This window comes from Leucopleurus acutus (assembly GCF_964270905.1).
Source record: "Leucopleurus acutus genome assembly, chromosome: 19".
NCBI lineage: Eukaryota > Metazoa > Chordata > Mammalia > Artiodactyla > Delphinidae > Leucopleurus > Leucopleurus acutus.
In genome coordinates, this window is record NC_139161.1 from 21,912,818 (window position 1) to 21,929,099 (window position 16,282).

Consider the following 16,282-nt stretch of genomic DNA (forward strand, 5'->3'; position numbering starts at 1 on the left):
GAAGCCAGCTGATGACGTTAAAGAGAAGAAAAAAACAAGTAAGACAGCCTGAGCATGAGAGAGAGGAAGAGGGGAAGAGAGAAAGCCAGGATCGGAGGCGTGCAAGCAGGCAGCCCCAGACTGCGGCCAGCCTCTGCCTGGGATCTCCTGAACCTCCAATACCCCGGGCAGCCTGGACCCCAGGGTCCCTGAGAGCTGCCCCAAGGATGGGCACCAGGGCAGTGGTCATGCCTCCTCCTGTGTGGGGGCTGCTGAGTTGCTCTTTCCTCTGTGGCTGGGCTCTGGGGGGTCCAAGGCTCCTCCGCTCTCTTCCCGCGCTGTCCTCCCAAGTCAAGCCAGGATCTGTACCCATGTGGGTGCCCCCGGAGGGGGCTGAGGCAGCCCTAGCTTTTCTCTACTCTGGAGATGCCCAACAGCTATCGGGGGCTAATTGCAGTCAGCGCTACGAAGCCCATGGGGCAGGAGCCAGACCAGGGCTCCCCCCAATCCTATGGAGGGCAGCGGGCACCATTACGCAGGCTGCCAATTTCCTCAACATGCTGCTACAAGCCAACGACATCCGGGAGTCCAGTGTGGAGGAGGATGTGGAGTGGTACCAGGCACTGGTCCGCAGCGTGGCCGAGGGGGACCCAAGGGCATACCGGGCTTTGCTGACCTTTAACCCTCCACTGGGGGCCAGCCACCTGCAGCTGGCCCTGCAGGCCACCCGGATGGGGGAGAAGACCATCCTTCAGGATTTGTCCGGGAGCAGGGTGCAGAAGGAGAGCCCAACCGGGGCCCTAGACACCCCTGACCTGCAGAAGCGGGTGCTGACCAACGACCTAGGGAGCCTTGGCAGCCCCAAGTGGCCACAGGGGGATGGATATGTGGGGGACTTGCAGCACGTGAGGCTGTCTCCTCCCTTCCTGGAATGCCAGGAGGGCCGGCTCCGTCCGGGCTGGCTTATCACACTCTCAGCGGCCTTCTATGGACTCAAGCCAGACCTCAGCCCGGAGATCAGGTAAGTGGTTTTTGTGCAGGGTTTGACGCTGTTGTGGATTTGTGGGGTGGGGGGGCCCAAGTCCAGCCAGCTGTGCATAGGCCATTTGGTATGCACATGTGTGGGGGACACAGATGTGTGTACTTGCATTCAGCTGTGTATATCTGCAGTTGACCCTGGAAATCTGTAACTGTGTGTTAACATATACAGGTGTGTGTATGTACTACATATAAATCACTCCATTTACAAGTAGGCATACACGTGTGTGTGTACAGATGTGTGGACATAGCTGGGCATAGGTCCTGGCCTCCAGGTCTGAGTAGTGGGTACAAGGCAGGAGAAGGCTTGGTGCGGGAGACAGTGACAGTCCATGCACTGGCTTCTCAGAGGACTCAGATGGGCGCTTCGGGAGTGAAATGCGCTGCTCCCTAGCAATCTACAGCTGTAGAAGGCGGCTTCTGCAAAGGAAGGAGAACACTTGCAGGGAGGCTTGGCACCACTGCCCTTTCTGCCCAGGAGTTGGCCAGATCCCCAGGGTCACTCCCAATGGCTGTATTCTTATATCAAGTCCTGACCCCAATAGCCTATGATACTCCTCAAATAACTGACTGCCTCCCTCAGCTGGAGTAAAGAGGTGATTGGGAGCCATGATGGGAAGGAGGGAGCAGATGGATAGTGTACCGCAAGGCATTCAACAATCAACGTTGTTTTCCCAGCTCTGTGTCCCCATTCATTGTCCCTGGCAGAGTTCCTCTCCTGGCCACAGGCAGCCTGGCTCCTTGCCAGCTCTCTCCCCATTCAGCCCAGAGCAGGGGTTGAGAGCCCTTGGGCCAGGCAGCTCTGACTCTGGGCCCCTCTATTCCATATCTCCTTTGCTGTGATCAATTCAGACCTGGTTTGGGCAGAGTGAGGGGGTGGTTAATAGCTGCACTTTGAGCTTTGCGCGCGTGCACGTGTGTGTGTGTGTGTGTGTGTGTGTGTGTGTGTGTGTGTGTATACATGCAGTGGGGAAGTGTGAATATCCCTTTCAGAAAGATCATCAGAGCCGCAGCTTCTGTATGTCTCACCACCTCCCTTTCCCATTGATAGAAATCAAGAAATGCTAGGATGTTGAAAACCTGAGGGATGGCGGGGTGGGGGCAGGGAAAAACCTAGGGGGAGGAGGATTGTTGCTGCAGAGACAGCGAGGGTTAATAGCACTGGAGAAATGGCGTGCGTGTGTGCCCTCTCTCCTGGCACACTGCAGCCACTGTGCTAAAGTTTGTAGAGCTTGCATTGCCTCATAGTCTGGGGTCGAAGGACACACGTCCACCTTGGCATCCTTCACTGTACCCCTAACTGCCAATTCACTGCCTTAGGGGGCAGGTGCAGATGGACGTAGATCTTCAGAGTGTGGACATCAATCAGTGTGCCAGCGGCCCAGGCTGGTACTCTAACACACACCTGTGTGATCTCAACAGCACCCAGGTAAGGATACAGAGGGTGGGGGTTCTGGTGTCCTGCCTCCCTCCCCTTTCCCATCACTGCCATCAGGAGCAGCTGACAAAGGCACACCACCCTCTCCGGCTTCAAGGAAGTCCCTACTGATAAGATAGATAGAGATGAGATACCAGGCTTTTTAAGAGTGAGGACACATACAGCCTAGCCCCATCCCCCACCCGAGACAGCCACCTTCATTCCTTTGCATCCTCAGTGTGCTTCTCTGTCTGCTCTCCCTTCTGGTACTAGGTGCTCCAGGATCCCTTCCCAGGACCGCCTCCTGAGCCTCTATTAATTGTCCCCTTTCCTTCTCCTGAATCACATTCTCCATGTCAACAGAGCTCTGGGCTCCTTCTGACACACAAAGGATGCTCTGTTGGGTGTTTGTTGAAATAAGTAGAATTGCTGGTTGGGGTGTAGGAGGAGACTAACCAGAGAAGGAACTTGAAGAGCTCCGGGACTGGTAAAGGTGATGGAACCCAGGTGAGATGCTGGCAAAATCAAAGCCGTGGATGCAGGAGAATCTGGATAATGGAAAGCAATGGTTGATAATCCTGCAAGCCCAGTACTGGGAAACTGGCAGGTCAGTGAACTAATCCTCTCCACAGTTACACTGACTGCATGCTTGTTCCTGAGCTGAACCAAAGCCAAGGGGAGCCCTGCAGCCTGCTGGGAGGTGTGGTGGGTTTGGGCATCTGTTGCTCTTCAGGGCTCATGTGTTTGGAGCTATCAGTCCAGGGATGGATAAGGGCTCCCATTGTCCAGTGCACTTTTAAACACAGCCACATTCGTGTCTCTGGGTATGCATTTGTCTATGGCAGGAACAGAACGTTTTCCAGTGGTCTGAGTAAGAGGGGAAGCTGGGCCACGATTTCAGAAGCACCTTCTAGGGGCTGGATATGTAATCTTCCTTCCTTTGCCCCACTGCTGTCTGTTCCCAGCCACTCCCTACAGTAGGTCTGACCTCATCCAAGGGCTCATCTTCCCTGCCTGGCTCTGAGGTCTGCTCTGTCCCCTGCTGGGCAAACATCAATGGGTGGAGGTGGAATAAAGAGCTGGCCTTGGCACCCCACCAGCCTGGCATTAGCCTGGCATTAGGGCTGGGCAGAGCAGTCCTGCGCCGAAGCCAGATGGCCCTGATGGAGGAAGCTGCTCCTCCATGGGGGCCTTTTCAACCCACCTGTGTGCCAAAGAGGGCGGCTGATGGGGACCCTTGAAGCAGGATGTAGGCACACAGGTGTGGTTGAGCTCAGATGTCTCCCTGCTCCCACCTCCCCAGCACCTTGCTCTAGCATCAGCTGGGCACTGGGAAATGGGACCTGTGAAGCTCCTGTCAGGGCCAGTCTGAATAAAAGGGTGATCCGTCTCCATACTCTTTGCTTGGAGGTCTCTGAGAAGAGAGGCAATGGTGGGGGCAGAGTAGGGTTTCCAGGGATGGAAGGCTTCCCAAGGGCTGGGGTGGCTTTCTGGTGGGGCTCCCCGGTGTAGACCCAGGGGCCGTGGATAGGAAGGTAGAGGCACCCTCCATCTCTTCCCAGGAGGGAAAGCCTCATATAAATACCGAGTGTGTTTGTCATCCCCACAGTGTGTCCCCCTGGAGAGTCAGGGCTTTGTCCTTGGCCACTACCTCTGCCGCTGCCGACCCGGCTTCTATGGGACAAGCAGCTCCGGGGGTATGTAACTATGCGGAATGCCAGGAAGGTGTTTTACAGGCTGGGCTGATTGGAGGGGGGCATCTGGGGAAGAAAGGCAGGTTGGGGTGAGACACTGGGAGAAAACTCATGGAGCAAGGGAAGAATGTCGAGAGAAGCAGGAGAGGCAGGCAGGGTCCAATTTGGGGGTGTCTGTTCCTTCCGAGAATGAGCTTATAACATGCCAGTCTGATGCAAGCTGACCTCGCAGTGAGTCCTAGCCTGGCATCGCCTCTTCCTGTAACCCTGCCTTCCCCTGAAAGTACCCACTTCTTCATTCCTACCCATCCCGACGCTACCCCAGGGGCCACAGACCGTAAGAGGGCAGGGAGAGAGCTGTGGGGACCATTGGGAGAGAAGGCTGGGGTCTCAGGTTGTCCCAGCCATGCCCCTCTCCCTGCACACATCCTGTTCTTTATAGGCTCAGAGGAGAGGGCTGCCCAGCCTACCGGGCAATTCGGGTCCCCTCAAGGCAGCTCCGGGAGGCTGCTGCGGTGCCAACCATGTGCTGAGGGCTGCTCCAGCTGCCTGGATGCCACGCCGTGCCTGGTGGAGGAAGCCCCCGCGCTGCGGGCAGTGGTGCTGGCCTCTCAGACGTGCTGCATGCTGGCCGTCTTCCTGAGCATGCTGGTCTCCTATCGCTGCCGCCAGACCAAGGCAAGGAAGGCCCCACATCTCTCTTCTCACACGTGTCCTACCCATCCTGAGTCTCTAGCATCAACCGGAGACCACAGACTACCTAAGACCAGAACTTGAGAGAAATGGGTTCTGGCCCTGATTCTTAATCTAACTCACTATGTGACATGAGGCGAGTGACCTCACCATCTTAGACCTGTTTCCTCACCTGCTCAATGAAGGCATTGGGCTTGATTCAAAACACTGTGTAGGCACTAGGGGAAGTGATCTGCCCCCTCAGACATGTAAATAAAATGACAGCACAGCAAAACAGGGGCCAGGATAGAGGTGTCAGTTGCTGTGGCAGCTCAGAGAGGGGACCCAGTCACCCTGCCTGAGATGGCGTGGGAAGACTTTCTGGAGAACATGACATTTGAGCCAAAGTTGACGGTCAATTGACAGAGAAGCGAGTTTCCAGACAAGGAGGCAGTCTGACCCAAAGCTTGGAGGAAAGCCTGAGATCCCTTCTACCTCCAGCAACCTCTGATTCTAGCCCAGGTCTGCAGCAAGGCCCAGGCTGGGACTGGGAGGGGCATGGGCCTGCGGTGGCAGGAGCTATATGAAACCTTTGCCTTAGCCAGGCTTAGTGCCAGTGGAGCTAAGAGCCTATGGTGAGAGTGGCTGTGGATGGAGAGGGCAGAGCTAATGTTACAGGGTGAAGCTTTAGCTTCAGGGCCATGGGGTGACTCCTCAAACAGGCCTGAGACCCTCCTGTACCATCCTCCAGGCTCTGTCCTCTTGCTGCCCTGCTTACATACCTCTCTCTTTCCTGGGTTCACAGAGGATCCGGGCATCTGGAGTGGTACTGCTGGAAACCATCCTTTTTGGATCTCTGCTGCTCTACTTCCCTGTGAGTCTGTGGCCAGAGGCTGACCGCACCTCCCAGGATCCCCCATAGTCCCAACCTGGTACCCTCCAAGCCCCAGAATCCTTCCTCTCTGCCCTGTTGGGGGGATTCAGAGACCTCAAAATCCTCCAACTCATACCCACAAATGACAGGCTGGTCTAGTGAGCTCTGGAACCAAACAGCCAGGCTTAAAAGGAGCTCTATGACCTGCTGTGTGACTTAGGACAAGTTACCTAACCTCTCTGATAACAAAGCTACTCCTTTGCAGAATGGAGGTGATAATGCCTCTAGGAAAAGGCGGTTAGGAGGATCAGCAATGTGTTTAGCATAGGCCTGGCACCCAGTGGAAGTGCAGTGGAGAGCAACTGTTTTTGCCCCTTCCCCACCAGGTCTTCATCCTGTACTTCAAGCCCAGTGTATTTCGCTGCATCGCCCTCCGCTGGGTCCGGCTGCTGGGTTTTGCCACTGTCTACGGCACTATTATACTCAAGCTTTATAGGTAGGGTCTGGGGCAGAGCTTGCTCTCATGCTGCTCACTCCAGGCTACCCCAGCTCATTCATGGAATGAAGTTCTTCACAGCCAGACCCCTACCAGCTCTACTCCTCTGTGCCCCCAAGGCCTGCTCCCATCACTATGGCCCTCCCCTCCATGTAACGTTTTTGGGGGTAAGAGGAGGCGGTGAACCATGGAAGGGATGAGAGGACAGGGATGTGCGGCGGGGAGGGAAGCAATGGCCAGGGGCATCTCCCCTCCCTGCATCCACCAGCCACACTCTGACCCTTGTAGAGTGCTCCAGCTGTTTCTGTCTCGAACGGCCCAGCGGGGCCCTCACCTGAGCAGTGGGCGGCTGCTGCAGCGTCTGGGGCTGCTTCTGCTGCTGGTGCTGGGCTTCCTGGCTGTATGGACAGCGAGGATCCTGGAGCAAGGCAGTCAGCACGCGTCCCTGGTGGCGCGAGGCCACACCCACACAGGCCGCCACTTCTACCTCTGCCACCACGACCGCTGGGACTACATCATGGTTGTGGGTGAGCTGCTTCCACTGAGCCCAGCCTCACTCTGGTCCCCCTCCCTGTACCTCCAGGGGTCCTCCTGCCTTGTACCTGGACCCCTGGACCGGGGTCCCCCCAGCACGGCCTACAGAGAAAGGGGTGCATGGCTGCTGAGGTGGTACCCGGCTCTCCCTATTTCCCCGCAGCTGAGATGCTGCTCCTGTGCTGGGGCAGCTTCCTCTGCTACGCCACCCGGGCTGTTCCCTCAGCCTTGCATGAGCCGCGGTACATGGGCATCGCCCTGCACAACGAGCTGCTGCTTTCTGCTGCCTTCCACGCAGCCAGGTGAGGGCAGGCCCTCCTACCCACCACGGCTCCCACCCTAAGAACACTCCTCACCTCTCCCAGGGGAGGGTACCCCCATCCCACAGCCCTCCTTGCAACACCTACGACGCCTCAGCAAGGAGGAGGAGGCCCCCACCTGTAGCCCTCTCCCTACCCCACAGATACCCTTCCTGTAACCCATGTCTCACCCAACACCTGAGAAGAGGAAGCGTGCTCCACTCCTAACTCCTCTCCCATTCCACACGCCTCCCCCCACCCCGACTCTCCTCCACATACAGGCTCCATTCTCACTGCCTTCTTCCCCCTCACACCCCAACTGTCCTTGCAGTGGGCCTGCTATGAGTGTCCACAAGGATCTGGCCCTGTGGTGAAGGTAGAATCAACCCACAGGGTGGTCCATAACAGAGTTAAGTGCTATAAGCAGCCGGAGAAGGCAAGCTGGAGTAGTCTGGGAGGGCTTCTCAGAGGTGGAGATTAATGTGAGCCCTGAGGTGGGAGGGCAGGAAGAAGGAGGAGTGCCCTCCTCACTGCACGGAGCACCTCCAGGAGATCAGGGTGGGGGCTGGGGAGGACAGCCACTGAAACAGGTGAGAGGAAAGAGGCCACTCCCACCTGTAGCTAACCATCTCCTTCCCACCTCACCCTCAGGTTTGTACTGGTTCCCTCCCTGCACCCAGACTGGACGCTCCTCCTCTTCTTCTTTCACACCCACAGCACAGTCACCGCCACACTGGCTCTGATCTTCATCCCTAAGGTGAGGTCTTCCCCTGGTCTCAATGTGAGGGAGACACAGCCCCTTTGCCAGGGGCACTGTGGAGCTGCTATGCCCATAGCACCCTCTCCAGGCCAGGGTGAGAATGACACCCTGGGCCCTGAGGGATTTGGGCCCTAAGCAAGGAGCCCACTTAGGAGTCACAGAAGGAATCTCCGTCTCCAGCTAGAGCTGGGACTTCCCTGGTGGCACAGTGGTTAAGAACCCACTTGCCAATGCAGGGGACACGGGTTTGAGCCCTGGTCCCGGAGGATCCCACATGCTGCGGAGCAACTAAGCCCATGTGCCACAACTACTGAGACTGCGCTCTGAGAAGCCCACGCACCGCAACGGAGAGTAGCACCCGCTCTCCGCAACTAGAGAAAGCCCACACGCAGCAATGAAGACCCAACACAGCCAATAAATAAATCAATAATTTAAAAATAATAATAAAAAAACACTTGGAGTTTAAAAAAAAGAGCTAGAGCTGAAGGCAGTCCTTGTAATACAACTGGAAGGTTGGGAGACTCTGAAAATCAACTCAGAAGCAGTTACAGAAAGATAGGTGGGGGGGGGGGGTAGCCGAAGGACATGGCTAGGAATTGTGGGGGCAGGGCATTGAGACCCCTGGTCTCTGAGCTAGAGAAAATCAGGAAGGAGAGGGAACAATACTCCTTGGACCCCCAGAATCAGAGAGGGGGTGAAGATTTATGGAGTAAATACATATGCCACGGAGCAGGGAGCCAAGGTGAGTCTTTTTCCCGATCACGCCCACCACCATGGCCAGTTCCGGAAGCCAGGGGCTCCTCCCCGAGAGGAGATCTTGGATGAGGTGTACGAGGACGAGCTGGACCTGCAGCGCTCAGGCTCCTACCTGAACAGCAGCATCGCCTCAGCCTGGAGCGAGCACAGCCTGGACCCTGGAGACATTCGGGTAGGTGCTGCCCTCCCCACCTCCTCTTGATGCTACTTAGGGACTGGGCAGGGGGCACAGCTGCCCTGCCACCCGGGCTGTGTGCCACTGCAGGTCCCCTCTCCTCCCCATAGCTTTTCCTCTAAGACCCGGCTCCCTCTCTTCTCCACCACTGCCCTAAGCTGCTTCCCCTGACTCTACTCAAAGGAGGCCACACAGTGGATAGACCACCCCCACCCTGCAAAACCCCAGAACCCAGATTCCTGAGGCCCACTTGGCAAGGTAGAGGCAGAACCATGAGTGGAGCTCAAATCCCCTGTGTCTCCTGTGTCCTCCACTCCCACTCAGCAGGGCCACCATGAGGGGCAGCCTAAGAAGCCCCTCAGTCCCCAACATACCAGGTAGTTAGTGACCCTAGGGCCATTGGGGCTGGGTAATTCAGGCAGTGAGTGGCTACCAGGCATTTCCACACCAGGATCCCCTTTCCCTGGCCCCAGCAGTGTTAGAGAAAGGAAGTTCTTCCTGAGTCTTACATCAGGAGAGCATCCTTACCTTATTTTTCTGCTTAAGAATATCATTATAGTCACAGAAACCCTAATGAGAGGCTCAGAGAGTAGGAAATAAAGAGACCTGGCAGTAAAGCCCATTATCTTATAGAACCTGCATGTGGGAACAGTCCCAGGAAGCCATTTTGTCCATCCCTCCACCTCCCCTGGGGCCCCCTCCACACCTGACTTGTTTACATCCCCCAATTCCTTCCTTGTCTCAACTGCCTTTGCCTCTCTTTCCCCCGTATCCTCCTCATCCTCTGAGCTCTGCCTGCCCTGCCGCCTGCCCCCTGGGGATAGGCTGAACTGAGACCCCAATCCAGCAGGCAGGCCAAAGAGTGGAGGCACACTGCCACAGAGACACCATCCTTGACCCTCCAGTATGGGGAGCAGCAGCCCATGTACCTCCCCTATGCTGGCTGCGGGGAGAGATCCAAAGTACAAAAGACTTTCAAAGCCCCATTCCGTCACTTACACCTGAATACGGCAGTTTTCACGCCCACTGGTCCCACCACCAATCTCATATAAGCCTCTTAAGGAAGTGAACACTAGGCAGCCAGTTCTCCTTACTTTATTGAAGCAGAGGCTCAGAGAAGGCAAGAAAATAGCCTGAGGCACATGACGGGTCAGCAGCCTCAAACCCAGGTTTCCCGTCTCCCAAGCTGGAGACTTCCCACCAGACCACAGTGCCCAGAGAAGTCAGTGGTGCGCTGAGGCCTCGGAGCTAAGTGGGTCGGGCTCGGAAACTAGGTTGTTGGCCCTGCAGGACGGAGAGGTGAATTCTGAGTTTTAAAAGCTGGGAAGAGACACAGCTTGGTGGGAGAGAGATTCCCCCAGAGAAAATGGTCTGAGCAAGGGCTGAGAGGCAGAGCAGCGCCGCCAGGGGATGGAGAGCTTGGCCCTCACCGCCAGCTCTGCACCCCCGGCCCCCCCCCCCCCACCCCAGGACGAGCTGAAGAAGCTCTACGCCCAGCTCGAGGTCCACAAGACCAAGGAAATGGCCGCTAACAACCCGCACCTGCGCAAAAAGCAAGGCAGCTGGCGCCAGGCCCTGGGCCGCTCCTTCATGAAGTACCTGGCCGAGTTCCCCGAGGCCCTGACCCGCCAGCACTCCCGGGACTCGGGCTCCCCGGCCCGCGGCAGCCTGTCCGGGGGCTCCTCCCGCCGCCGGCTGCTCAGCGCCAGGCTGCCCAGCGCCAGCCTCCGGGAGCCCGCCGCGCCGCCGGGTCTGCGCAAGTCCCGTAGCACCTGCGAGCAGGACCGCGCTCCCCGCGGGGAGCAGTACCCGCCTCTGCTCGACTCGCTGCTGAGGAGGAAGCTGGCCAGGAAGGGCCCGCAATCCGAGAGCCGCGAGTCGGCGGCAGGGCTGCCCGCGCTGAGCTTCAGGTCGGCCAGCGCCCACAATCTGACGGTGGGAGAGCGGCTGCCCGGTGCCCGGCCCGCCTCGCTGCACAAGTCGCTGAGCGTCGTGGCTGACTCCAGGGAAAAGGCCCTGCTCGAGGCCAGCCAGGCCTACCTGGAGGAGACCTACCAGCGGGCGAGGGAGCGCGAGGAGAAAAGGAAGGCAGAGGCCGCCCTGGCCAGCCCGGCGCGGAGGCCCTCGGCCTGGAGGCTGGAGCGAGCCCGAGCGACTACCCTGTCGGCCCCACCTTCCCCGGCCAAGAGGAGCAGCGTGGACAGCTCCCACGCCTCCAGAAAGCTGCGCGAGGAGGCCGCGAGAAGGCTGCCTCACCCGCCCGTCCAGCACCAGGTCTCCACACCCATCATGGCCACGTCCGGGGTGGGCCTGGGGGAGCCAGGGATGCTGTCTCCCACCTCCACCTTATCTCTGGCTCTGCTGCCAGCTCCCGCCCCTGCCCTGGCACCCATCCCAGTACCCCCACAAAGCCCCAGCCTGCTCACCTACATCTGCCCCTGGGAGAATGCAGAACTGCCATCAAAGAAAGAAAACGTGGCTCAGGAAGGCCCCTCGGGGCCAGAGCGAGGCAACCACTCTCCCGCCCCAGGTCGGGCCAGGCTCTGGAGGGCCCTCTCTATAGCAGTAGACAAGAGGGGGGCTGGGGAGAATGGGATGGACACGGAGGACGGGTGTCTCCAGGGGGAAGCTGATGAGGATGAGGACAGGCCCAAGGTCTTCTCTAAATCTAAATCCCACAGCCTCAAGACCCCTGTTCAGCAGGGTTCCATGCGTAGTCTGGGACTGGCTATCAAAGCTCTGACCCGTTCTCGGAGCACATACAGAGAGAAGGAGAGCGGGGAAGGATGTCCTGAGAAGGAAGAGAAGGGCCGAGCTTTGGGAGAGGGTGTGGGGGCATGTCCCAGATCTCCCAGGTCAGGCCGCCCCAAGGCGGTGAGTAAGCAGGCCGCGCTTGCCCCCCGTGATGACGAGGAGTCCCTCCAGAACCAACAGAACGCTCACACAAGCAGAATGCTCCAAGTCTGTCACCAGGAGGGCAGCAGGGAACAAGCAGACAGAGGCAGGAGGCCATCCCAGGGTCTAGGGGAGGGGCAGGTTGCGAGAGCAGGTAAAACAGGGCCTGCCACACTGAGGCAAGTCAGGCAGGGCACCGTTAGGGACAAAAATGTTAAGCAAGCAAAAGAAGCCCCTGGGGGGTGGCGGGAACTGCCCAAAGCTGGCCTCCGGCCCCTGGGCAGTGCTGACCAGAGGGTGATAGATGTATGCCCCTGGGAAGTCACCGAGTCAGGAACGTGTCAGCCTGACAGTAGCAACAAGGCCGAAATCTGCCCCTGGGAGGTGAGTGGAGTCCCCGAGGAGGCGGCACTGAGGCAAGATCTAGAGGCCTCCCAAGATGAGAGGGGGAAAGCCTCAGAAAAATCAGAACCCAAAGATGTGGTTGCCATTGCTCAGAAAAAGCCAGAGAGACTGGTCAGGGGACAAGAGGCAGTATGTCCCTGGGAGAGTGCCGATCCTGGGGGTCTGTCCCCTCGGTCAGCCCCTCAGGACTCTGACAGAACCAAGGGCAGGTCTGAGACACTGGGCAGTGTGGAGCCTAGACAGGTAGAGACACGACCGTGGGAAGCCGCTGGCCCAGGAGCTTGTACATCTGACATCACCAAGGCAGGGCTCTGTCCCTGGGAGGCAAGTGAAGGAGGAGAGAATGAGAAACCGTCCCAGGAGGGAGTAAAGAAGCTCCCCCAGGCAAAGCAGAAAACTCCCAAGAAAGCAATCTTCTTGGAAGAACAGAAACTGGGTGAAGGGTTGGAATCTCTTTGTCAGTGGGAAAGGACAGATTTCCGGGGCCCCTCAGCAGTCTCTACTCAGGCCCCGGGAACCTCCGGGTGCTCGGGGAGTCTGGGCAGTAGCGTCACTGAGGCGTGTCCATGGGAGGCAGGAGATGCTCCTGCTATCGGGAAAGCAGAGATTTGTCCCTGGGAGCTGGGTGATGAGGTAGTAGGGAAGGAAATGATGAGTCAGAGGACAGGTGGAGAACCTCTCCAGGAAAAGGGAAAAACCTCCAGAAAAGGGAGCTTTGGAGAGACGTGGGAACAAACTGGGAAAGCAGTGCAGAAATGCAGTCAACAGCAGGAGTCCGTGTGTCCCTGGGAGAGCACAACCCCTGGGCACTCCAGCCCACATCTAGAAAACTCCTCATCCAAAGCTGATGGCCAACTCCTCAGCAAGGGAGGAAGCAGAGCAGTGCAGGTATGTCCACGGGAAGATCTCAGGTCAGAGGCAAAGGAAGCAACACCTGCCAAGGCAGAAATCTGTCCCTGGGAGGTGAATGAAAGAACGACAGAGGACTGGATGTCGGGACAGGCACCAAAAGGAGAATCTCAAAAGGACAAGAAGATGCCTGGAACATCAGGAATCAAAGATAGCACAACTTGGGAAAAGCCTGAGGGACAGATGCAAAAGCCGGAAGCAGTCTGTCCCTGGGAGAGGGTGGACCCTGGAAGCTTCTCCCCGCAACCTGGTCCTCGAGACACAGATAGACCCAAAGCCACTTTCCAGATGTCAGGCAGTACGGGAAGCAAAACTGCTGAGATCTGTCCCTGGGACGCGGAGGAAATCCTGCCTGCTGAGAAGGCAGAGATCTGTCCCTGGGAGGTGAGTGCTGGAGCAGGGGAGAAAAGGGCTTTGGGAATTGAGGCCATTAGGCAATTTCCAAATGATACAGGAAGGGCTTCTGCAGATTCTGGACCTGAAGAGATAGCTGTTACTGCTCCAAAGAAGCCAGAGAGGCAGGCCTGGGAGCGGGAGGTGGCCTGCCCCTGGGAGAGCTTGGATCTGGGGGGCTCCTCTCGGCATTCAGATACTCTGGGCACCGACAGACCAAAAGCTGGGCTCCAGGTGGACCGTGTGGGGTGCAGGCCAGCTGAGGTGTGTCCCTGGGAAGCAGAGGGAGCGCCTACCAGTGAAAAAGCCAAGATCTGTCCCTGGGAGGTGGATGAAGGAGCCCCCGGGAAGGAATCGGAACAAGAGATGGGGACTGATTCCATGGGGCAGAGGGAGAAAACTCTAGAAGAGGGGAGACTCACCTCCCTGGGAGAAGACATATCAAAATGGGAGACAAAACTGAGTCAAGAACAGGAAGCTATGTGTCCTTGGGAGAAGGACTTGAGGACACCCTCTGCTCAGGCCGAGGTCTCAGACTCGTCCAGCAGCGGGAGTAGCAGAGTGGCAGAGGGGCACTCCTTGGAAGTGAGTGATGAAACAGCACAGAAAGGGGACCTGACACAAGACCCAAAGATGGGCTCCTTCCCAAAACAAGCAGAAGTCACTGCTGAACATGGGGAGAAAGCAAGCAACGAGCTACGACCTATCTGTCTACAGGAGAGCGTGGCCCCGGCGGGCTCTTTCTCCCACCCAGACAGTCACTGCCCTGACCAACCGAAAGCCGGTGCTCAGACACTGCTCGGCGTCGGGGGCAGGCTTGCTGAGCTCTGCCCGTGGGATGCGCCTGCCATGGATGCTCCCAAACCTGACAGCGGCGCCAAAGCTGAGACCTGTCCCTGCGAGGTGACTGAAAGAATCCCTGAGGAAGGGGTGTCAAGACAGGATGGAGAAGGGGAGCCTCAAGAGGAGGAGAAAGCCCCAGAAAAACCAGAGCACAAAGTTGTGGCCGTTCAGGCAAACTCAGAGAGTGCAGATGGGAAACAGGAGGCTGTGTGTCCCCAGGAGAGTCAAGACTGTGGGGGTCTGTCTCCACAACCAGCCCCACAAGCTTCTGACAGAAGCAAAGAAAGTTCCGAGGCAGCAGGCAGCATGGGGGCCAGAGTAGCAGAAGTGTGTCCATGGGAAGCAGAAGAGTCTCCCTCTGATAAGAAAACAGAAATCTGCCCTTGGGAGGTGAGTCAAGGAGCAGCAGAGAAAGGGGGACTGGAACAAGAGTTGGACAGAGAATCTCAAGGGCAAGGAGAGATGTTCCTGCAAAAGGCAGGATCTGGAGGGACTGAAGAACACTTTTCAGAAGAAGTAAAAGTCAACAGAGAGCGAGAGACGGTCTGTCCTGGGGAAGGCACAAGGTCAGAAGGGCTCTCCCCCGAGCCAGATGCGCCAGACACGGATGAACCCAAAGTCGGTCCCCACAGAGCAAGCAGTATGGGGAGCAGGATGGCAGAGCTGTGTCAATGGGAAGTCACAGATCCAGAAGGAAATAAAATAAAGGGGACCATGGCAGACATCGATATATGTCTTTGGGAGGTAACTGGAGCCCCATCTGACGAATCTGGCCTCCTGGCTTTAACAGAAACTCAGACAGAAAAACTCTGCCCCACAGCCCCTGAGAACCCACCATGCCTTTTAGTCCACAGACCTCTGGGTGGCTTCCTTCCAGAAGGCAAAAGCCCCTGCCCCAAAGTGAGCAAGCCAGCCAGTACTTTTACTCCGGAAGGTGTCAGAGAACTCCAAGTACCTTCAGAACTTGGGCCGAGGACCAGCTTAGTCCCAGAGCCAACTCTCCAGGAAGCTAAGGCTCAGGAGTCTTCCTCCTTAACCGAAGACCAAGGAGAAGTAGCTTCTAAAGCTCAACACGAAGAACTCACCCCTCCAGCTGTCTATCCTTGGGACTAGGAGGAACAACTCCATCAGGTGAGGTGAAACATTGGGTGGCTATCTTTTCGAAGCCAAAGTCCTTTCCAAGTCCTAGGTGTTTCCAAAAAATGGAATCAAACACACTTGGCCACTTTCTCTCTCCAAGGTGGACAGAAGTCAACTCATTCCAAGACAAATTGTACAAAAAGGGTTTTGCTCGGACCGCAAAAGTTAATCCCATCCCCTCTTTACTTCCAACTCTTCTTCCTGCTCCAGAGAACAAGGGCCGGACCTTCCACTTCTAATGAATCCTCCCATCCAGCTAGAATACTCAACACAAGCTGTCTGTGACAGGACACTCACTTGTAAAGCCAATGTTAGCGATAAAGGCAAGTCAGCTGTGCCCAGCCCACATTTTCTCAAAAGGAGACCCATTCTTCTGTGAAGTCTACAAAGGACATTTTTTGGGAAGAAACTAAACCACGCAAGGCATTGGCAACATAGGGGCTGAGGAAGGTCACCATAGGAAGCTTAGAAGCCACTTATTCAAGTTCAAAGATAAATCAGGGGGAAAACTTAAATGGCTCAAAAGAGGTGCCTGAAATGCCTCAAAGATCCTGTCATTTTGACTTTGGATCTCCAGGTTCTGCTTTATTCTCTCGTACCTGCCCTGCTTGACTGCTGAAGTACAGAGAATCAAGCACACTTACGTCAACATCTGGCATCTAAAGCAACATCAGAGACGGAGAGCATAAAGGGAAAGGCAATTGCTCCAGTTGAAGCCCAGTTTAAGAAGTATGACTCTTACAAGCCTTTTCAGATGGCCTTCCCTCCTTCCTGCCCCATCTTTTGCCAATCTGCAGAGTTCACCCCACTGCCTCATTCTCCTAGCCTTTCAGTGCTGTCATCAAAGGGACCCCTCTCTGTTGTCAAATGCAACTGGAGCCAGGGGGAATTTCTGGTTCCAATGCAAGAACCACTCCAAATCACTTGCTCAGTAACAGGAGGCCCACATCAGTCTCTTTCCCGAGAAGCCCGAGAAAGAAAGGAGGTCCTGTTTACAGCCAGC

At 56.7% G+C, this 16,282-nt stretch overlaps 1 protein-coding gene across 1 annotated transcript; it reads left to right on the plus strand.

Moving 5' to 3' along the window:
- Nucleotides 1-206: 206 nt before the first annotated feature.
- Nucleotides 207-15,252, plus strand: GPR179 (G protein-coupled receptor 179; the record flags this gene model as incomplete). Its single annotated transcript, XM_082859847.1, has 11 exons — nt 207-1,000; nt 2,338-2,446; nt 4,044-4,131; nt 4,571-4,806; nt 5,606-5,674; nt 6,061-6,170; nt 6,459-6,697; nt 6,868-7,006; nt 7,655-7,760; nt 8,545-8,691; nt 10,165-15,252. 11 exons carry the CDS (start codon nt 207-209, stop codon nt 15,250-15,252), a joined length of 7,125 nt encoding a protein of 2,374 aa, XP_082715973.1.
- Between the last annotated feature and the right edge of the window lie 1,030 nt (nt 15,253-16,282).